Source organism: Salmo trutta, chromosome 3 (genome assembly GCF_901001165.1).
Source record: "Salmo trutta chromosome 3, fSalTru1.1, whole genome shotgun sequence".
NCBI lineage: Eukaryota > Metazoa > Chordata > Actinopteri > Salmoniformes > Salmonidae > Salmo > Salmo trutta.
The window spans coordinates 18133547-18158383 of record NC_042959.1 but is presented as its reverse complement, the minus strand read 5'-3'; the positions used below and the strand labels follow the sequence as shown (position 1 = coordinate 18158383).

Sequence of the window (24837 nt, the reverse complement as noted above, 5' to 3'; positions counted from 1 at the left end):
TGTGAGGAAAATGTTAATATATTTCCTGTTCAGGTCATGTGTTACAGTAAATGTATACTGTGTGTGTTCGTGTGTGTGTGTGTGTGTATTACGGTGGACTGACTCAGAGGTGTGTAAGGTGTATGTTTGACAGCAGATCATCTCTCTAAAGATTCTTCTGCTGTAAAGGTAGGTGCGAGGTAAAAAAACAAAAATATGTAAAATAGCTGTTTTCACATGTTGAGCTTACATTGCAAGATCATGTGTGAAAAACAAACGCATGTAAAAATCCACATGTGACAATCAAATTTGCAGTTTCACATGTAGGAACATTCCACATTTGCTCCAATGTTTGTAAACTAAGTAATTGTAAACAAACACTGTATATCCTAAATGTCACGACTTCCGCCGAAGTCGGGTCCAATCCTTGTTCGGGCGGCGCTCGGCGGTCAGCGTCACCGGTCTTCTAGCCATCATCGATCCACTTTTCATTTTCCATTTGTTTTGTCTTGTTTTCCTCACACCTGGTTTCAATCCCCTCATTTACTTGTTGTGCATTTAACCCTCTGTTCCTCCCATGTCTTTGTGTGGGATTGTTTATTGTAGTGCTTGTGCACGTTCCCCGTGAGCGCACAACGGGTTATTTTTGTGCCCATTTATTCTTGTTGTTCTGGTTGCCGTTGGTTTTGCTTAATAAATCTCCGGTTATTACCCAGTTCTGCTCTCCTGCGCCTGACTTCTCTGCCGCCTGTTAAGGCACCCCGCTACACTAAAACCATAATTGAAACTATAATTTTGATGTCATGGATGGTCAGTCCTTGCATCCATAGTGTAGTCTATGGATTTGAGAGTGGTTACATATCTCTCCAGCACCATACCTCAACTTTTTACCGAAAAGGGCGCGGTAGGACACTTAATATTTCAATTAATGATTGCTGCTTTAACCACCTTTAACAGTGTAATAGTTAGGGCTGTGGTGGTCACGAAAATTCGTCAGCTGGTGATTGTCAAGCAAATAACTGTCAGTCTCACGGTAATTGACCGTTAATTAACATAAACACATTTAGTATCTCCTGGCTTCCACAAGCCACTGATGCAGACCTTTGGGACATCTACATTTTAAAAACTCTAATAAATCCATGTAATATAGCCATAACAATAAATCCATTATTTATTTTAGACAGGTCTAAAGAAGCATGATATGAAGAAAATGTAGTCTATTTCAGAAGAACAGAATAGCATACTCTGAGTTGTTGCTATGTTAGATCCTGATCTGCCTATGTCAAATGGCTGTTGACTAACTACACTACTTCATTTAGCAGACCAAATTTGCTTTGAAATCCGTGGCATTATTTGATAGTATTAAGAATACAATTGAACAAAGCTGAATAAAATATAAATATTTTCTCCAAATATTTTGAGGGAGTGCGCGCACATGCAGCGCTGTGTTGAGCGGTTAACAAAGAAATAGGTACTCCTATATGCTTAATTTAGAGTTATTAATGCAAATGTAGATGTTCTACAAACGTTGGGCTATGTGTTTGTATAAAAAATCCATTGTCAGGCTGCGTGATGTGACTCTAATGATTTGAAAAAAGTAGCTTGAAAGCCATGAGCTCTGCTTTGTTTTTTTTTGTGCAGGCTGTACACAATTCATTAGTCTCTCATTCACAATTTGACAAGCACTTGATAATGCCTCAAATTTCACGGCGGCATCCCCTTTGTGGCCGTAAAGCACCCTAAAAAAAATCCAGGCCTTTTGTGGCCTTTGTGGCCTTCTCCCATCATGTGATCGCGTCTTTCTCACAGGCTACAAGTGAAGACAGACCATCGGGGACGCAGCTGCGCACGTCCTTATCCAATTCCGAGGTGCATATTGAAGATATTGGAAGAACTGTCCACATTTACTTTTCGTCAGCCAACAGCCAAGTAGGCGTAATGAACAGCAAATGCACTAGCCTATGTCAATCTACTATCCCCCATAGTACAAAAGTCTACCTATTCTATTCTGTGCGAGAAATAAATATTCCAAAAATAGTCTGGGACAGTTTTGGGATGCAATAGATCCCAAATTAATAGAACCACCAGCATCAAAACAACGCAATGTGGCTGACGCAACAGATCAGAACATTTAGCTTAAAATGTTGATAAACTATTAGGCTATTTCTGTAATGATTTTTGTAGGAGAAGTATCGGAGTCAGGCGCAGGACACAGGGATGAGTGCAAACAAAACGTTTTTACTCAAAAACAATAATCCAACTTCTCCCACAGCAATAAAACATGGTTGGGAGAAACACCTCCAACAATTACAAAACAGGAAACAATCACGGACAAGACAAACAGGAAAGCCAGAGGGTTAAATAATGAACATAATCAGGGAATATGAAACAGGTGTGTATAATTAAGACAAAACCAAACGAACAGGAAAACATAGATCGGTGGTAACTGGTAAGCCGGTGACATCGATCGCCGAACGCCGCCCGAACAGGGAGAGGGGCCGACCTCGGCAGAAGTCGTGACAATTTCTTAACATTATAAGCGCAGCAATGCACACATGGCAGTAGACTGTAAGCTATTAGTGGGAAAACACCATTATAATGCTTTTATTATAAAGGTGAATTTTTATGGGGAAAATGATCTTATCCAAACTTGAAACTCACGCGCTGCTTATGAATGCCAGTTAGGCTCTAAACCCCTTGTAAAGCGGATTAATGTGGTTATTTGGCCACTTTAGTTGTGATACAAACCTTATCAAAACATATAAGCCTATGGGCTAGGCTATATGAGGTGTGCGACTATGATTAGAAAAAGTTTCACGACTTCTGCCGAAGTTGGCTCCACTCCTTGTTCGGGCGGTGTTCGGCAATCGACGTCACCGGCTTTCTAGCTATTGACGGTCCATTTTTCTATTATCCATTTGTCTTGTCTTGTTTCCATACACACCTGGTTATCATTTACCCAATCAATCTACTTGTATTTAACCCTCTGTTTCCCATCATGTTTTGTGTGTAATTGTTTCATGTTTTTCGTGGTGTTTGATTTACGCACTTTACTTTGGTTATGTTCTGTGGTTTTGAGCGCATTTTTATTTATGTAGTGCTCTCGTATTTTGGAACTATAATAAAGTGTGCTTGGTTACATTTCGCTTCTCTCCTGCACCTGACTTCGCCTCTCATACACCCGATATTGACAAAAAGACAGCAGTTTCTTATGCTGTGCATCATTCACATCATGATAATATATAATTCACAAGTGATAGGCTAATATTGTCACCCATCAGAATACGGTCACCGCAACAGCCCTAGTTATAGTGTTATTATATGGTGCCATCCTCTAGTAAGTGAGTTACTTTTATGCCATTAATATCAAGCAAAACTTCTGAAGTCGAGAAGAACATTTTTAGAATTGCAAACAAAAATGATGATATTGAAAGCAAAACACAAACCCAAAAGTATTGATCGCAAAACAAAACAAAACATTGTATGGAAATAATGTTTACATTTGAAAGCAAATTAATTGCTTTCAGTGAATTTTTTAAAATTAAATATGCAATTAAATAAAACACCTCCCTCCTTCCTGCAATTTCTGCTATTGGTTATGTTACCCTGGCCTTTGCTTCCTCTGCCTTTTTTTCCAGTCGGCACATTCATTCCAGCCAGCACATTAATTCCAGCAATATAGCACTCTGCAATCAACTGCTGGTTTCCCTTTGAAGCTAAACAGGGTTGGTCTTGGTCAGTCCCTGGTTGGGAGACCAGATATAGCTGGAAGGGGTCAAACATAAATGTGTGAAAAGAATGTCAAATTTGGGGGAAAATCTACATTTATTTCTTGGTAGTTTTTTTCTGTAAGGGAAGTATGTGTTGTAGACCTCTGATATCACTCCTTACCGAAACAGACTGACAGGTCAGATTCAATTTAAATGCGCTAAGTGTTCTCTGTGGTAAAATGTCAGGGACAGGTGGTTAGCAGTTATGAATAGCAACGGAGTCACAACACAACTGCCAATGGAAGAGAGTTGTAATGGATGTAAACAAGTTTTGAATACTGTAACGAACTGAACAGCACATATTGTTCTTGACTGTGACTTTAAATTCACAGTTAGGATAATGTACACACACACACACACACACAAACACACACAAACATGTCATGGCCTTTTATTTTTCAGCGCATGGAGTTCAAACATGAAACTCTGAACCGTTTGAATATTCAGAACAGTACAGTACAATCCCCTGCAGATATATTAACATGATAATGACACCAGGAATATACCTCTGGAGAATTAACAACTCATACTGAACTGGAAGTACCTTTGAGTGTGTTGATGCATATTAACAATACTGTGAATATTCAGTTATTGTGATCCAGCAACACTTTTCCCTACAAAATAATCAACATGCTAATGATGATACCTGGAACTGAGCTCTTAACACAAATGCATCACCTTGCGTTGTAAAATGGGCTCATGACACAGGTTAACCATGTCATATCCTACTGTCAATGGACATCGTCTCTGTTGTCACCAGTGTCAATCTTCTATTGTTCTACTGGACATCATCTCTGTGGTCACCAGGGCCAATCTTCTATTGTTCTACTGGACATAATCTCTGTTGTCACCAGGGCCAATCTTCTATTGTTCTACTGGACATCATCTCTGTGGTCACCAGGGCCAATCTTCTATTGTTCTACTGGACATAATCTCTGTTGTCACCAGGGCCAATCTTCTATTGTTCTACTGGACATAATCTCTGTGGTCACCAGGGCCAATCTTCTATTGTTCTACTGGACATCATCTCTGTGGTCACCAGGGCCAATCTTCTATTGTTCTACTGGACATAATCTCTGTTGTCACCAGGGCCAATCTTCTATCTAATGCATGCATGTTTTGTTCAATCAAGTTCATATTTATATCAAAAACCAGCTTTTTTACATTAGCATGTGACGTTCAGAACTAGCATACCCCCCGCAAACATCCGGTGAATTTACTAAATTACTCACGATAAACGTTCACAAAAAACATAAATTATTTTAAGAATTATAGATACAGAACTCCTCTATGCACTCGATATGTCCGATATTAAAATAGCTTTTCGGTGAAAGCACATTTTGCAATATTCTCAGTAGATAGCCCAGCCATCACGGCTAGCCATTTAGACACCGACCAAGCTTAGCCCTGACCAAACTCCGATTTACTATTAGAAAAGTTTGATTACCTTTGGTGTTCTTCGTCAGAATGCACTCCCAGGACTGCTACTTCAATAACAAATGTTGGTTTGGTTCAAAATACTCCATTGTTATATCCAAATAGCGGCGTTTTGTTCGTGCGTTCAAGACACTATCCGAAGTGTAAATAAGGGTCACGAGCATGGCGCATTTCGTGACAAAAGATTTCTAAATATTCCATTACCGTACTTCGAAGCATGTCAACCGCTGTTTAAAATCAATTTTTATGCCACTTTTCTCGTAAAAAAGCGATAATATTCCGACCGGCAAAGCGTGTATACGTACAAAGAGAGAGAAAATAAAAGCATGCTATCCCCTCGTGCACGAGCCTGAGTCTCATAGTACTGTTACTGGCCACTATCCAAACGCGCTAATGTTTTTCAGCCAGAGCCTGCAAAGCCACGATTCAGCTTTTTGCCGCCTTCTGAGATCCCATAGGAGCCGTAGGAAGTGTCACGTAACAGCAGAGATCCTCTGTAATGGATAGAGATAATCAAGAAGGGCAAGAAATGGTCAGACAGGGTACTTCCTGTACAGAATCTTCTCATGTTTTGGCCTGCCAAATGAGTTCTGTTATACTCACAGACACCATTCAAACAGTTTTAGAAACTTTGGAGTGTTTTCTATCCAAAGCTAATAATTATATGCATATTCTACTTTCTGGGCAGGAGTAATAATCAGATTAAATCGGGTACGTTTTTATCCAGCAGTGAAAATACTGCCCCCTATCCATAACAGGTTAACTTATTCGGGCTAGGGGGCAGTATTTTGAAATTTGAATGAATGAGGTGCCCAAAGTAAACTGCCTGTTACTCAGGCCCAGAAGCTATGATATGCATACAATGTGTAGATTCAGATAGAAAACACTCTAAAGTTTCCAAAACTGTTAAAATAATGTCTGTGAGTATAACAGAACTCATATAGCAGGCAAAAACCTGAGGAAAATCCAACCAGGAAGTGGGAGATTTTGAGGGTTGTAGTATTTAAGTGATTGCCTTTCTAATATGCTGTGTCTGTGGGGTCAAATTGCACTTCCTAATGCTTCCAGCAGATGTCAACAGTCTTTAGAAATTGTTTCAGGCTTGTAATTTGACAGGGAATCGAATAAGAGCTCTCAAAACAACAGGTTTCCTGAAAGACATTAGTGCACTCTCGCGCGGTCACGTGAAGCGCGCCGTTCTATCTTTTTCTTCTGTACTCAATACGCTATTGTCCGGTTGGAATATTATTGAAGATTTATGACAAACATATCCTAAATATTGATTATGGACATCGTTTGACACGTTTCTACGAACTGTAATGTAACTTTTTTGACTTTTTGTCTAGCCTTTGCGCCTGCGTTTTGAGCATTTCGATTAGTGAGCTAAACTGAAGTAAACATGCGAACAAAACGGAGGTATTTGGACATAAATATGGACTTTATTGAACAAAACGAACATTTCTTGTGGAACTGGGAGTCTTTCGAGTGCATTCCGCCGAAGATCAGCAAAGGTAAGTGCAGATTTATAACGCTGTTTCTGACTTTTGTTGACTCCACAACTTGGCGGGTAACTGTATAGCTTGCTTTGATGGCTGAGCGCTGTACTCAGAATATTGAACAATGTGCTTTCGCCGTAAACCTGTTTTGAAATCTGACAAAGCGGTTGCATTAAGGAGAAGTTTATCTTTAATCCTATGTAAAACACTCGTATCTTTAATCAAAGTTTATGATGTGTATTTCTGTAAATTGATGTGCTCATTCACCGGAGGTTTTGGAGGCATTACGCGCCAATGTAAAATAGTTTTTTTGGATATAAATATGAACTTTATCGAACAAAACATACATGTATTGTGTAACATTGAGTCCTGGGAGTGTCATCTGAAGAAGATCGTCAAAGGTTAGTGATTCATTTTAGCTGTATTTCTGGTTTTTGTGACACCTCTCCTTGCTTGGAAAATGGCTGTGTGGTTTTTCTTGTCTAGGCACTGTCCTAACATAATCTAATGGTATGCTTTCGCCGTAAAGCCTTTTTGAAACCGGACACTGTGGTTGGATTAACGAGAAGTGTATCTTTAAAATGGTGTATAATACTTGTATGTTTGAGAAGTTTGAATTATGAGATTTTTGTTGTTTTGAATTTGGCGCCCTGCTATTTCACTTTCTGTTGGTGAGGGGTTCCGCTAGCCAAACGGGGTTCCGCTAGCCGAACGGGGTTCCGCTAGCAGAATGTCTTTCCGCAAAAGGTTTATATTCTTTAGAGGAATATTACCTCTCTCTTATTGACAGGGAGTTTATTTATAGTGGCTGTGAAGGTCAATGTCTTTCGATGCTGCAGTGTGTGTGTGTGTGTGTGTGTGTGTGTGTGTGTGTGTGTGTGTGTGTGTGTGTGTGTGTGTGTGTGTGTGTGTGTGTGCACGCGTGTATGTGTGACGAACAGAACAGTAGACCCGAGAGACTGCAGGAGCTTCACTGTCTGTCACAATCACAACACCTGTATTTTACCACAAATCCATTAACCTGTTCAAACATCCATCTATCCATCCAACAATTTATAACTATCTGCCTATTTACACACCAGTCATTCTCCCATTTATCCATCCATTTATTCAACCATCCAAATACTTTCAAATAGTAGGCTATTTATAGGAAGTTATTTGAAAATACTTTAAATAGAAGTAGTTGATTGGGGCCACATTATTTGAAAATACTCAAATACACAGAAAATAGTATTTGTATAGTATTTGTAAAGTATTTAAATAACACAGAATCAAATACACATGTATTAGAACTCAGATCTGACACAAACACACACACGTACACACACATGGGCTGCTAGAAGCACAGTGGTCAATTTCAGTATAATGGTTTTGGGCTCACAGCAGTTATGCTCATGTCTCAGAACTCTCTAGGGAACATCTAGATGTGACAGAATTTGCTAGGAAATGATGATAGTGTAACAGCTCCACCTTGACTGCCCCAAAGTGCTGATCTGGAACTGGACCAGAGACAGACAGACAGACAGACAGACAGACAGACAGACAGACAGACAGACAGACAGACAGACAGACAGACAGACAGACAGACAGACAGACAGACAGCACAGTGACCACAGTAGTTCAGTTAAGGTTAGTACAGGACAGTACTGTAGAGACAGACTGCTGCTCTCTATCTACTGTCTCGTCAGTGTAGAGACAGACTGCTGCTCTCTATCTACTGTCTCATCAGTGTAGAGACAGACTGCTGCTCTCTATCTACTGTCTTGTCAGTGTAGAGACAGACTGCTGCTCTCTATCTACTGTCTCGTCAGTGTAGAGACAGACTGCTGCTCTCTATCTACTGTCTCGTCAGTGTAGAGACAGACTGCTGCTCTCTATCTACTGTCTCGTCAGTGTAGAGACAGACTGCTGCTCTCTATCTACTGTCTCATCAGTGTAGAGACAGACTGCTGCTCTCTATCTACTGTCTCATCAGTGTAGAGACAGACTGCTGATTTCTATCTACTGTCTCATCAGTGTAGAGACAGACTGCTGCTCTCTATCTACTGTCTCATCAGTGTAGAGGCAGACTGCTGCTGTCTATCACCTGTCTCATCAGTGTAGAGACAGACTGCTGCTCTCTATCTACTGTCTCATCAGTGTAGAGACAGACTGCTGCTCTCTATCACCTGTCTCATCAGTGTAGAGACAGACTGCTGCTCTCTATCTACTGTCTCATCAGTGTAGAGGCAGACTGCTGCTCTCTATCACCTGTCTCATCAATGTAGAGGCAGACTGCTGCTCTCTATCTACTGTCTCATCAGTAGATAGAGAGCAAATCTTTCATTGAGAGTATTTTAACTTTTTGTATTGTTTGTTGGTTTGGCAATGCCAATGTCAGCCAAAGAAATTTGCTGAGAAGGATTATCACCACAGCAAGCAAGGTACTTGGAGTCAAACAGACAGGCCTGGATGAGATCTTTAAGGTCAGGGCCCTCCGCAAGTCTCACAAAATGATTTTAGACCCAAGCCACCCCCTGTAACCGGACATTGAACTACTCCACAGAACTGGACAATCATTTGTGCCAGGTGCGATATCCCTCCTAAATTGCTCGGGCTAATGTTCCTATTGACTCAGTAAGGCCAGCAGGTTAGTCTTTTTTTCTTTTTTTTTTGTATGTAACTGTTATGAAAGTTGTATTGTCAATTTTGTTTTGTATTTAAACGCCACTTTAAACGTGTACATGACACTGCAACAAAATTTCCCCATGGGGACAATAAAGTCAGTAAGTAGAGGCAGACTGTTGCTCTCTATCTACTGTCATCAGTGAACCAGAGGGAGAAATCAGTCCTGCTGTGTATCACTCTGGGTAGAAGCTGCCCTTAGGGACAGGTCTAGGATCAGCATTTCTTCCATGGGTGTGTGCATGCGTACGCGACAGTGTAAAGCGTACTCCAGCCAGGCTACCCAGGAGGATTGTGTTCAGCAGGAACATCCAGTCAAAATCCTGTTTTGTTGTTTCCCTCCAGGAGATCAGAAACATGCAAAATGAAGAGCTGATGGGGATCAGACGAGAGGAGGAGATGGAGATGTCTGACGATGACATGGAGGATACACACGATCCTGACGACTCAGGTACACAGACACTACACACATACCACACACACACACACACACACACACAAGGGTGGCATTTTCTGAACTAAACTGACCAAGACTCACCTCCAAGAACACATAAAACCTCACATAATTCTGCCTCAAAACAATGACAATTTATCTCAACCAGTGGGATATGGGATTTTTTTACTGTAGGAGAGTGCTGATATCGCCCCGTGATAAACAATACCCACTTTGTCAAAGGCAGGGAGGCAAAATATTTACCTTGTCCATTCCCAGCGCGCCTCTCCAGGGTGCTGTTTGAGACACGCATCTCTGCAGCACTCCATCAACGTTTAGTCCAAAACAATTATCTAACATAAATCATGTAGCAGAGCTAGGATTTGGTAGATAGAGCATTTTCTGTAGCCTACAGGCTGGAGATAAAATATATGACAATGTACTGAGACGGACACTTTTTACATCATACAGGTATCAAATAGGCTAACCTAAATGGCGCCCAATCAAATAAAAAATGTCCTCTCATGTAAAAAAAATGTTCATATCCTAAAAAAGTCAAATGGACCATAGGAAATTGACAATCATGCTACTCACAACTGCTGTCCAGGAGTTTCACCCTGTGGGGTAAATTGACATGATCAGTGGTTTCAAGTTTGTATCCATACATTTTAGACAAGCTGATCATAGAAAAAAATTAAATACTTCTGCATTTCCTGCTATGTAAACACATTGCAAGTAGGCTTACGATAACACCTGATGAAGTTGGGTAGCTGATATTCAGTGCTTAAATAGTCAAATTGATTAGTCACAGTTATCGGGACGAATAAAACCAATGCAATGGACTGTTTTATAAATGGTGGGCCTACCACATGGATGGGCATTCATAAACTTCCATTGTGGGCGACATGATAGGCTACACCCTAGTAAGCATGAGCCCAAGTCTTTTTTACATCTTTATTTGTTCCTGTCCGGACTTCTTTTTTTGGTGTTTTACAAACGGTAGGCTTACCACACCTCAGTAAGCACAGACCGACGTTGACGCCTTTTGGACGTATTATTTTGGTGCAGTTCGGACCGGAATTGATTTCCACGTCCACGGACATTGGTTTTGGGTTTTTGGTCATAGACGTCCATGTTTGGTTCAGTCTTAATTGCCAAACATAGACATCAATAAATTACATAATTTCACCTTTCATTCTTTTTGACAATGTCACATCCTGACCATAGTAAGCTGTTATTTTCTATGGTAGAGTAGGTCAGGGCGTGACAGGGGGTTTTCTAGTTTAGTTTTTTCTATGTTGTCATGTTCTAGTTTTGTATTTCTATGTTGGGTTGTTCTAGTTTTGTATTTCTATGTTGGGGCTGTGTTTGGGATGATCTCCAATTAGAGGCAGCTGGTCATCGTTGTCTCTAATTGGAGGTCATATTTAAGTTGGTTTTTGTCTCACCTGGGTTTGTGGGAGATTTTTGAGTAGTGTATGTTTCACCTCTGCGTCACGGTTTGTTGTTTTTGTCATTCAGTTGAAATTCTAACACTCTAGTTGGTAGACACTAACACTCTAGTTGGTAGACACTAACACTCTAGTTAGTAGACACTAACACTCTGGTTGGTAGACACTAAAACTAGTTGGTAGACACTAGCACTCTGGTTGGTAGACACTAACACTAGTTGGTAGACACTAGCACTCTGGTTGGTAGACACTAACACTCTAGTTGGTAGACACTAGCACTCTAGTTGGTAGACACTAGCACTCTAGTTGGTAGACACTAGCACTCTAGTTGGTAGAAATTCTAACACTCTAGTTGGTAGACACTAGCACTCTAGTTGGTAGACACTAGCACTCTAGTTGGTAGACACTAGCACTCTAGTTGGTAGACACTAGCACCCTAGTTGGTAGACACTAGCATTCTAGTTGGTAGACACTAACACTCTAGTTGGTAGACACTAGCACTCTAGTTGGTAGACACTAGCACTCTAGTTGGTAGACACTAGCACTCTAGTTGGTAGACACTAGCACTCTAGTTGGTAGACACTAGCACTCTAGTTGGTAGACACTAGCACTCTAGTTGGTAGACACTAACACTCTAGTTGGTAGACACTAGCACTCTAGTTGGTAGACACTAACACTCTAGTTGGTAGACACTAGCACTCTAGTTGGTAGACACTAGCACTCTAGTTGGTAGACACTAGCACTCTAGTTGGTAGACACTAGCACTCTAGTTGGTAGAAATTCTAACACTCTAGTTGGTAGACACTAGCACTCTAGTTGGTAGACACTAGCACTCTAGTTGGTAGACACTAGCACTCTAGTTGGTAGACACTAGCACCCTAGTTGGTAGAAATTCTAACACTCTAGTTGGTAGACACTAGCACTCTAGTTGGTAGACACTAGCACTCTAGTTGGTAGAAATTCTAACACTCTAGTTGGTAGAAATTCTAACACTCTAGTTGGTACACACTAGCAATCTAGTTGGTACACACTAGCACTCTAGTTGGTACACACTAGCACTCTAGTTGGTACACACTAGCACTCTCGTTGGGAGACACTAGCACTCTAGTTGGGAGACACTAGCACTCTAGTTGGTATAAATTCTAACACTAGTTGGTAGACACTAACACTCTAGTTGGTAGACACTAACACTCTAGTTGGTAGAAATTCTAACACTCTAGTTGGTAGAAATTCTAACACTCTAGTTGGTACACACTAGCACTCTAGTTGGTAGACACTAGCACTCTAGTTGGTAGAAATTCTAACACTCTAGTTGGTAGACACTAACACTCTAGTTGGTAGAAATTCTAACACTCTAGTTGGTAGACACTAACACTCTAGTTGGTAGAAATTCTAACACTCTAGTTGGTACACACTAGCACTCTAGTTGGTAGACACTAGCACTCTAGTTGGTAGACACTAACACTCTAGTTGGTAGACACTAACACTCTAGTTGGTAGACACTAACACTCTAGATGTTAGACACTAACACTCTAGTTGGTAGACACTAACACTCTAGTTGATAGACATTCTAACACTCTAGTTGGTAGACACTAACACTCTGGTTGGTAGACACTAACACTCTAGTTGGTAGACACTAGCACTCTAGTTGGTAGACACTAGCACTCTAGTTGGTAGAAATTCTAACACTCTAGTTGATAGACACTAGCACTCTAGTTGGTACACACTAGCACTCTAGTTGGTACACACTAGCACTCTAGTTGGTACACACTAGCACTCTAGTTGGTACACACTAGCACTCTAGTTGGTACACACTAGCACTCTCGTTGGGAGACACTAGCACTCTAGTTGGGAGACACTAGCACTCTAGTTGGTATAAATTCTAACACTAGTTGGTAGACACTAACACTCTAGTTGGTAGACACTAACACTCTAGTTGGTAGAAATTCTAACACTCTAGTTGGTACACACTAGCACTCTAGTTGGTAGACACTAGCACTCTAGTTGGAAGAAATTCTAACACTCTAGTTGGTAGACACTAACACTCTAGTTGGTAGAAATTCTAACACTCTAGTTGGTACACACTAGCACTCTAGTTGGTAGACACTAGCACTCTAGTTGGTAGACACTAACACTCTAGTTGGTAGACACTAACACTCTAGTTGGTAGACACTAACACTCTAGATGGTAGACACTAACACTCTAGATGGTAGACACTAACACTCTAGTTGATAGACATTCTAACACTCTAGTTGGTAGAAATTCTAACACTCTAGTTGGTAGACACTAGCACTCTAGTTGGTACACACTAGCACTCTAGTTGGTACACACTAGCACTCTAGTTGGTACACACTAGCACTCTAGTTGGTACATACTAGCACTCTCGTTGGGAGACACTAGCACTCTAGTTGGGAGACACTAGCACTCTAGTTGGTATAAATTCTAACACTAGTTGGTAGACACTAACACTCTAGTTGGTAGACACTAACACTCTAGTTAGTAGACACTAACACTCTAGTTGTTAGACACTAGCACTCTAGTTGGTAGACACTAGCACCCTAGTTGGTAGACACTAGCACTCTAGTTGGTAGACACTAGCACTCTAGTTGGTAGACACTAGCACTCTAGTTGGTAGAAATTCTAACACTCTAGTTGGTAGACACTAGCACTCTAGTTGGTAGACACTAGCACTCTAGTTGGTAGACACTAGCACTCTAGTTGGTAGACACTAACACTCTAGTTGGTAGACATTCTAACACTCTAGTTGGTAGACACTAGCACTCTAGTTGGTAGAAATTCTAACACTCTAGTTGGTAGACACTAGCACTCTAGTTGGTAGACACTAGCACTCTAGTTGGAAGAAATTCTAACACTCTAGTTGGTAGACACTAACACTCTAGTTGGTAGAAATTCTAACACTCTAGTTGGTACACACTAGCACTCTAGTTGGTAGACACTAGCACTCTAGTTGGTACACACTAGCACTCTAGTTGGTACACACTAGCACTCTAGTTGGTACACACTAGCACTCTAGTTGGTACATACTAGCACTCTCGTTGGGAGACACTAGCACTCTAGTTGGGAGACACTAGCACTCTAGTTGGTATAAATTCTAACACTAGTTGGTAGACACTAACACTCTAGTTGGTAGACACTAACACTCTAGTTAGTAGACACTAACACTCTAGTTGTTAGACACTAGCACTCTAGTTGGTAGACACTAGCACCCTAGTTGGTAGACACTAGCACTCTAGTTGGTAGACACTAGCACTCTAGTTGGTAGACACTAGCACTCTAGTTGGTAGAAATTCTAACACTCTAGTTGGTAGACACTAGCACTCTAGTTGGTAGACACTAGCACTCTAGTTGGTAGACACTAGCACTCTAGTTGGTAGACACTAACACTCTAGTTGGTAGACATTCTAACACTCTAGTTGGTAGACACTAGCACTCTAGTTGGTAGAAATTCTAACACTCTAGTTGGTAGACACTAGCACTCTAGTTGGTACACACTAGCACTCTAGTTGGTACACACTAGCACTCTAGTTGGTACACACTAGCACTCTAGTTGGTACACACTAGCACTCTCGTTGGGAGACACTAGCACTCTAGTTGGGAGACACTAGCACTCTAGTTGGTATAAATTCTAACACTAGTTGGTAGACACTAACACTCTAGTTGGTAGACACTAACACTCTAGTTGGTAGAAATTCTAACACTCTAGTTGGTAGAAATTCTAACACTCTAGTTGGTACACACTAGCACTCTAGTTGGTAGACACTAGCACTCTAGTTGGTAGAAATTCTAACACTCTAGTTGGTAGACACTAACACTCTAGTTGGTAGAAATTCTAACACTCTAGTTGGTAGACACTAACACTCTAGTTGGTAGAAATTCTAACACTCTAGTTGGTACACACTAGCACTCTAGTTGGTAGACACTAGCACTCTAGTTGGTAGACACTAACACTCTAGTTGGTAGACACTAACACTCTAGTTGGTAGACACTAACACTCTAGATGGTAGACACTAACACTCTAGATGGTAGACACTAACACTCTAGTTGATAGACATTCTAACACTCTAGTTGGTAGACACTAACACTCTAGTTGGTAGACACTAACACTCTAGTTGGTAGACTCTAACACTCTAGATGGTAGACACTAACACTCTATTTGATAGACATTCTAACACTCTAGTTGGTAGACACTAACACTCTAGTTGGTAGACACTAACACTCTAGTTGGTAGACAATAACACTCTAGATGGTAAACACTAACACTCTAGTTGATAGACATTCTAACACTCTAGTTGGTAGAAATTCTAACACTCTAGTTGGTACACACTAGCACTCTATTTGGTAGACACTAGCACTCTAGTTGGTAGAAATTCTAACACTCTAGTTGGTAGACACTAACACTCTAGTTGGTAGAAATTCTAACACTCTAGTTGCTACACACTAACACTCTAGTTGGTAGACACTAGCACTCTAGTTGGGAGACACTAGCACTCTAGTTGGTAGACACTAGCACTCTAGTTGGTAGACACTAACACTCTAGTTGGTAGACACTAACACTCTAGTTGGTAGACACTAACACTCTAGTTGGTAGACACTAACACTCTAGTTGGTAGACACTAACACTCTAGTTGGTAGACACTAACACTCTAGTTGGTAGACACTAACACTCTAGATGGTAGACACTAACACTCTAGTTGATAGACATTCTAACACTCTAGTTGGTAGACACTAACACTCTGGTTGGTAGACACTAACACTCTAGTTGGTAGACACTAGCACTCTAGTTGGTAGACACTAGCACTCTAGTTGGTAGAAATTCTAACACTCTAGTTGATAGACACTAGCACTCTAGTTGGTACACACTAGCACTCTAGTTGGTACACACTAGCACTCTAGTTGGTACACACTAGCACTCTAGTTGGTACACACTAGCACTCTAGTTGGTACACACTAGCACTCTCGTTGGGAGACACTAGCACTCTAGTTGGGAGACACTAGCACTCTAGTTGGTATAAATTCTAACACTAGTTGGTAGACACTAACACTCTAGTTGGTAGACACTAACACTCTAGTTGGTAGAAATTCTAACACTCTAGTTGGTAGAAATTCTAACACTCTAGTTGGTACACACTAGCACTCTAGTTGGTAGACACTAGCACTCTAGTTGGAAGAAATTCTAACACTCTAGTTGGTAGACACTAACACTCTAGTTGGTAGAAATTCTAACACTCTAGTTGGTACACACTAGCACTCTAGTTGGTAGACACTAGCACTCTAGTTGGTAGACACTAACACTCTAGTTGGTAGACACTAACACTCTAGTTGGTAGACACTAACACTCTAGATGGTAGACACTAACACTCTAGATGGTAGACACTAACACTCTAGTTGATAGACATTCTAACACTCTAGTTGGTAGACACTAACACTCTGGTTGGTAGACACTAACACTCTAGTTGGTAGACACTAGCACTCTAGTTGGTAGACACTAGCACTCTAGTTGGTAGAAATTCTAACACTCTAGTTGGTAGACACTAGCACTCTAGTTGGTACACACTAGCACTCTAGTTGGTACACACTAGCACTCTAGTTGGTACACACTAGCACTCTAGTTGGTACATACTAGCACTCTCGTTGGGAGACACTAGCACTCTAGTTGGGAGACACTAGCACTCTAGTTGGTATAAATTCTAACACTAGTTGGTAGACACTAACACTCTAGTTGGTAGACACTAACACTCTAGTTAGTAGACACTAACACTCTAGTTGTTAGACACTAGCACTCTAGTTGGTAGACACTAGCACCCTAGTTGGTAGACACTAGCACTCTAGTTGGTAGACACTAGCACTCTAGTTGGTAGACACTAGCACTCTAGTTGGTAGAAATTCTAACACTCTAGTTGGTAGACACTAGCACTCTAGTTGGTAGACACTAGCACTCTAGTTGGTAGACACTAGCACTCTAGTTGGTAGACACTAACACTCTAGTTGGTAGACATTCTAACACTCTAGTTGGTAGACACTAGCACTCTAGTTGGTAGAAATTCTAACACTCTAGTTGGTAGACACTAGCACTCTAGTTGGTACACACTAGCACTCTAGTTGGTACACACTAGCACTCTAGTTGGTACACACTAGCACTCTAGTTGGTACACACTAGCACTCTCGTTGGGAGACACTAGCACTCTAGTTGGGAGACACTAGCACTCTAGTTGGTATAAATTCTAACACTAGTTGGTAGACACTAACACTCTAGTTGGTAGACACTAACACTCTAGTTGGTAGAAATTCTAACACTCTAGTTGGTAGAAATTCTAACACTCTAGTTGGTACACACTAGCACTCTAGTTGGTAGACACTAGCACTCTAGTTGGTAGAAATTCTAACACTCTAGTTGGTAGACACTAACACTCTAGTTGGTAGAAATTCTAACACTCTAGTTGGTAGACACTAACACTCTAGTTGGTAGAAATTCTAACACTCTAGTTGGTACACACTAGCACTCTAGTTGGTAGACACTAGCACTCTAGTTGGTAGACACTAACACTCTAGTTGGTAGACACTAACACTCTAGTTGGTAGACACTAACACTCTAGATGGTAGACACTAACACTCTAGATGGTAGACACTAACACTCTAGTTGATAGACATTCTAACACTCTAGTTGGTAGACACTAACACTCTAGTTGGTAGACACTAACACTCTAGTTGGTAGACTCTAACACTCTAGATGGTAGACACTAACACTCTATTTGATAGACATTCTAACACTCTAGTTGGTAGACACTAACACTCTAGTTGGTAGACACTAACACTCTAGTTGGTAGACAATAACACTCTAGATGGTAAACACTAACACTCTAGTTGATAGACATTCTAACACTCTAGTTGGTAGAAATTCTAACACTCTAGTTGGTACACACTAGCACTCTATTTGGTAGACACTAGCACTCTAGTTGGTAGAAATTCTAACACTCTAGTTGGTAGACACTAACACTCTAGTTGGTAGAAATTCTAACACTCTAGTTGCTACACACTAACACTCTAGTTGGTAGACACTAGCACTCTAGTTGGGAGACACTAGCACTCTAGTTGGTAGACACTAGCACTCTAGTTGGTAGACACTAACACTCTAGTTGGTAGACACTAACACTCTAGTTGGTAGACACTAACACTCTAGTTGGTAGACACTAACACTCTAGTTGGTAGACACTAACACTCTAGTTGGTAGACACTAACACTCTAGATGGTAGACACTAACACTCTAGTTGATAGACATTCTAACACTCTAGTTGATAGACATTCTAACACTCTAGTTGGTAGACATTCTAACACTCTAGTTGGTAGACATTCTAACACTCTAGTTGGTAGACATTCTAACACTCTAGTTGGTAGACATTCTAACACTCTAGTTGGTAGACATTCTAACACTCTAGTTGGTAGACATGCTAACACTCTAGTTGGTAGACATTCTAACACTCTAGTTGGTAGACATTCTAACACTCTAGTTGGTAGACACTAACACTCTAGTTGGTAGACACTAACACTCTAGTTGGTAGACACTAACACTCTAGTTGGTAGACACTAACACTCTAGTTGGTAGACATTCTAACACTCTAGTTGGTAGACATTCTAACACTCTAGTTGGTAGACATTCTAACACTCTAGTTGGTAGACATTCTAACACTCTAGTTGGTAGACATTCTAACACTCTAGTTGGTAGACATTCTAACACTCTAGTTGGTAGACACTAACACTCTAGTTGGTAGACAATAACACTCTAGTTGGTAGACACTAACACTCTAGTTGGTAGACACTAACACTCTAGTTGGTAGACATTCTAACACTCTAGCTGGTAGACACTAGCACTCTAGTTGGTAGACACTAGCACTCTAGTTGGTAGACACTAGCACTCTAGTTGGTAGACACTAACACTCTAGTTGGTAGACATTCTAACACTCTAGTTGGTAGACACTAGCACTCTAGTTGGTAGACACTAGCACTCTAGTTGGTAGAAATTCTAACACTCTAGTTGGTACACACTAGCACTCTAGTTGGTACACACTAGCACTCTAGTTGGTACACACTAGCACTCTAGTTGGTACACACTAGCACTCTCGTTGGGAGACACTAGCACTCTAGTTGGGAGACACTAGCACTCTAGTTGGTATAAATTCTAACACTAGTTGGTAGACACTAACACTCTAGTTGGTAGACACTAACACTCTAGTTGGTAGAAATTCTAACACTCTAGTTGGTACACACTAGCACTCTAGTTGGTAGACACTAGCACTCTAGTTGGTAGAAATTCTAACACTCTAGTTGGTAGACACTAACACTCTAGTTGGTAGAAATTCTAACACTCTAGTTGGTAGACACTAACACTCTAGTTGGTAGAAATTCTAACACTCTAGTTGGTACACACTAGCACTCTAGTTGGTAGACACTAGCACTCTAGTTGGTAGACACTAACACTCTAGTTGGTAGACACTAACACTCTAGTTGGTAGACACTAACACTCTAGATGGTAGACACTAACACTCTAGATGGTAGACACTAACACTCTAGTTGATAGACATTCTAACACTCTAGTTGGTAGACACTAACACTCTGGTTGGTAGACACTAACACTCTAGTTGGTAGACACTAGCACTCTAGTTGGTAGACACTAGCACTCTAGTTGGTAGAAATTCTAACACTCTAGTTGGTAGAAATTCTAACACTCTAGTTGGTACACACTAGCACTCTAGTTGGTACACACTAGCACTCTAGTTGGTACACACTAGCACTCTAGTTGGTACACACTAGCACTCTAGTTGGTACACACTAGCACTCTAGTTGGTACACACTAGCACTCTCGTTGGGAGACACTAGAACTCTAGTTGGGAGACACTAGCACTCTAGTTGGTATAAATTCTAACACTAGTTGGTAGACACTAGCACTCTAGTTGGTAGACATTAGCACTCTAGTTGGTAGAAATTCTAACACTCTAGTTGGTAGACACTAACACTCTAGTTGGTAGAAATTCTAACACTCTAGTTGGTAGACACTAACACTCTAGTTGGTAGAAATTCTAACACTCTAGTTGGTACACACTAGCACTCTAGTTGGTAGACACTAGCACTCTAGTTGGTAGACACTAACACTCTAGTTGGTAGACACTAACACTCTAGTTGGTAGACACTAACACTCTAGATGGTAGACACTAACACTCTAGATGGTAGACACTAACACTCTAGTTGATAGACATTCTAACACTCTAGTTGGTAGACACTAACACTCTGGTTGGTAGACACTAACACTCTAGTTGGTAGACACTAGCACTCTAGTTGGTAGACACTAGCACTCTAGTTGGTAGAAATTCTAACACTCTAGTTGGTAGACACTAACACTCTAGTTGGTAGAAATTCTAACACTCTAGTTGGTAGACACTAACACTCTAGTTGGTAGAAATTCTAACACTCTAGTTGGTACACACTAGCACTCTAGTTGGTAGACACTAGCACTCTAGTTGGTAGACACTAACACTCTAGTTGGTAGACACTAACACTCTAGTTGGTAGACACTAACACTCTAGATGGTAGACACTAACACTCTAGATGGTAGACACTAACACTCTAGTTGATAGACATTCTAACACTCTAGTTGGTACACACTAGCACTCTAGTTGGTAGACACTAGCACTCTAGTTGGTAGAAATTCTAACACTCTAGTTGGTAGACACTAACACTCTAGTTGGTAGAAATTCTAACACTCTAGTTGGTAGACACTAACACTCTAGTTGGTAGAAATTCTAACACTCTAGTTGGTACACACTAGCACTCTAGTTGGTAGACACTAGCACTCTAGTTGGTAGACACTAACACTCTAGTTGGTAGACACTAACACTCTAGTTGGTAGACACTAACACTCTAGATGGTAGACACTAACACTCTAGATGGTAGACACTAACACTCTAGTTGATAGACATTCTAACACTCTAGTTGGTAGACACTAACACTCTGGTTGGTAGACACTAACACTCTAGTTGGTAGACACTAGCACTCTAGTTGGTAGACACTAGCACTCTAGTTGGTAGAAATTCTAACACTCTAGTTGGTAGACACTAGCACTCTAGTTGGTACACACTAGCACTCTAGTTGGTACACACTAGCACTCTAGTTGGTACACACTAACACTCTAGTTGGTAGACACTAACACTCTAGTTGGTAGACACTAACACTCTAGATGGTAGACACTAACACTCTAGATGGTAGACACTAACACTCTAGTTGATAGACATTCTAACACTCTAGTTGGTAGACACTAACACTCTGGTTGGTAGACACTAACACTCTAGTTGGTAGACACTAGCACTCTAGTTGGTAGACACTAGCACTCTAGTTGGTAGAAATTCTAACACTCTAGTTGGTAGACACTAGCACTCTAGTTGGTACACACTAGCACTCTAGTTGGTACACACTAGCACTCTAGTTGGTACACACTAGCACTCTAGTTGGTACACACTAGCACTCTAGTTGGGAGACACTAGCACTCTAGTTGGTAGACACTAGCACTCTAGTTGGTATAAATTCTAACACTAGTTGGTAGACACTAACACTCTAGTTGGTAGACACTAACACTCTAGTTAGTAGACACTAACACTCTAGTTGTTAGACACTAGCACTCTAGTTGGTAGACACTAGCACCCTAGTTGGTAGACACTAGCACTCTAGTTGGTAGACACTAGCACTCTAGTTGGTAGACACTAGCACTCTAGTTGGTAGAAATTCTAACACTCTAGTTGGTAGACACTAGCACTCTAGTTGGTAGACACTAGCACTCTAGTTGGTAGACACTAGCACTCTAGTTGGTAGACACTAACACTCTAGTTGGTAGACATTCTAACACTCTAGTTGGTAGACACTAGCACTCTAGTTGGTAGACACTAGCACTCTAGTTGGTAGAAATTCTAACACTCTAGTTGGTAGACACTAGCACTCTAGTTGGTACACACTAGCACTCTAGTTGGTACACACTAGCACTCTAGTTGGTACACACTAGCACTCTCGTTGGGAGACTCTAGCACTCTAGTTGGGAGACACTAGCACTCTAGTTGGTAGACACTAGCACTCTAGTTGGTAGACACTAGCACTCTAGTTGGTAGAAATTCTAACACTCTAGTTGGTAGACACTAGCACTCTAGTTGGTACACACTAGCACTCTAGTTGGTACACACTAGCACTCTAGTTGGTACACACTAGCACTCTAGTTGGTACACACTAGCACTCTAGTTGGGAGACACTAGCACTCTAGTTGGTAGACACTAGCACTCTAGTTGGTATAAATTCTAACACTAGTTGGTAGACACTAACACTCTAGTTGGTAGACACTAACACTCTAGTTAGTAGACACTAACACTCTAGTTGTTAGACACTAGCACTCTAGTTGGTAGACACTAGCACCCTAGTTGGTAGACACTAGCACTCTAGTTGGTAGACACTAGCACTCTAGTTGGTAGACACTAGCACTCTAGTTGGTAGAAATTCTAACACTCTAGTTGGTAGACACTAGCACTCTAGTTGGTAGACACTAGCACTCTAGTTGGTAGACACTAGCACTCTAGTTGGTAGACACTAACACTCTAGTTGGTAGACATTCTAACACTCTAGTTGGTAGACACTAGCACTCTAGTTGGTAGACACTAGCACTCTAGTTGGTAGAAATTCTAACACTCTAGTTGGTAGACACTAGCACTCTAGTTGGTACACACTAGCACTCTAGTTGGTACACACTAGCACTCTAGTTGGTACACACTAGCACTCTCGTTGGGAGACTCTAGCACTCTAGTTGGGAGACACTAGCACTCTAGTTGGTATAAATTCTAACACTAGTTGGTAGACACTAACACTCTAGTTGGTAGACACTAACACTCTAGTTGGTAGAAATTCTAACACTCTAGTTGGTAGAAATTCTAACACTCTAGTTGGTACACACTAGCACTCTAGTTGGTAGACACTAGCACTCTAGTTGGTAGAAATTCTAACACTCTAGTTGGTAGACACTAACACTCTAGTTGGTAGAAATTCTAACACTCTAGTTGGTAGACACTAACACTCTAGTTGGTAGAAATTCTAACACTCTAGTTGGTACACACTAGCACTCTAGTTGGTAGACACTAGCACTCTAGTTGGTAGACACTAACACTCTAGTTGGTAGACACTAACACTCTAGTTGGTAGACACTAACACTCTAGATGGTAGACACTAACACTCTAGATGGTAGACACTAACACTCTAGATGGTAGACACTAACACTCTAGTTGATAGACATTCTAACACTCTAGTTGATAGACATTCTAACACTCTAGTTGGTAGACACTAACACTCTAGTTGGTAGACTCTAACACTCTAGATGGTAGACACTAACACTCTATTTGATAGACATTCTAACACTCTAGTTGGATGACACTAACACTCTAGTTGGTAGACACTAACACTCTAGTTGGTAGACAATGACACTCTAGATGGTAAACACTAACACTCTAGTTGATAGACATTCTAACACTCTAGTTGGTAGAAATTCTAACACTCTAGTTGGTACACACTAGCACTCTATTTGGTAGACACTAGCACTCTAGTTGGTAGAAATTCTAACACTCTAGTTGGTAGACACTAACACTCTAGTTGGTAGAAATTCTAACACTCTAGTTGCTACACACTAACACTCTAGTTGGTAGACACTAGCACTCTAGTTGGGAGACACTAGCACTCTAGTTGGTAGACACTAGCACTCTAGTTGGTAGACACTAACACTCTAGTTGGTAGACACTAACACTCTAGTTGGTAGACATTCTAACACTCTAGTTGGTAGACATTCTAACACTCTAGTTGGTAGACATTCTAACACTCTAGTTGGTAGACACTAACACTCTAGTTGGTAGACACTAACACTCTAGTTGGTAGACACTAACACTCTAGTTGGTAGACACTAACACTCTAGTTGGTAGACATTCTAACACTCTAGCTGGTAGACACTAGCACTCTAGTTGGTAGACACTAGCACTCTAGTTGGTAGACACTAGCACTCTAGTTGGTAGACACTAACACTCTAGTTGGTAGACATTCTAACACTCTAGTTGGTAGACACTAGCACTCTAGTTGGTAGACACTAGCACTCTAGTTGGTAGAAATTCTAACACTCTAGTTGGTAGACACTAGCACTCTAGTTGGTACACACTAGCACTCTAGTTGGTACACACTAGCACTCTAGTTGGTACACACTAGCACTCTAGTTGGTACACACTAGCACTCTCGTTGGGAGACACTAGCGCTCTAGTTGGGAGACACTAGCACTCTAGTTGGTATAAATTCTAACACTAGTTGGTAGACACTAACACTCTAGTTGGTAGACACTAACACTCTAGTTGGTAGAAATTCTAACACTCTAGTTGGTAGAAATTCTAACACTCTAGTTGGTACACACTAGCACTCTAGTTGGTAGACACTAGCACTCTAGTTGGTAGAAATTCTAACACTCTAGTTGGTAGACACTAACACTCTAGTTGGTAGAAATTCTAACACTCTAGTTGGTAGACACTAACACTCTA

General features: G+C 40.9%; 1 protein-coding gene across 1 annotated transcript in view; it reads left to right on the top strand.

Moving 5' to 3' along the window:
- LOC115169740 (ecto-NOX disulfide-thiol exchanger 2-like) overlaps nt 1–24837 on the top strand; it is a 400179-nt gene that overhangs the window by 300718 nt on the left and 74624 nt on the right. The window contains exon 9 of the mRNA XM_029725656.1: nt 9692–9797. Within this exon, the coding sequence (XP_029581516.1) occupies nt 9692–9797 (106 nt within the window). The remainder of the gene's footprint in view (nt 1–9691; nt 9798–24837) is intronic.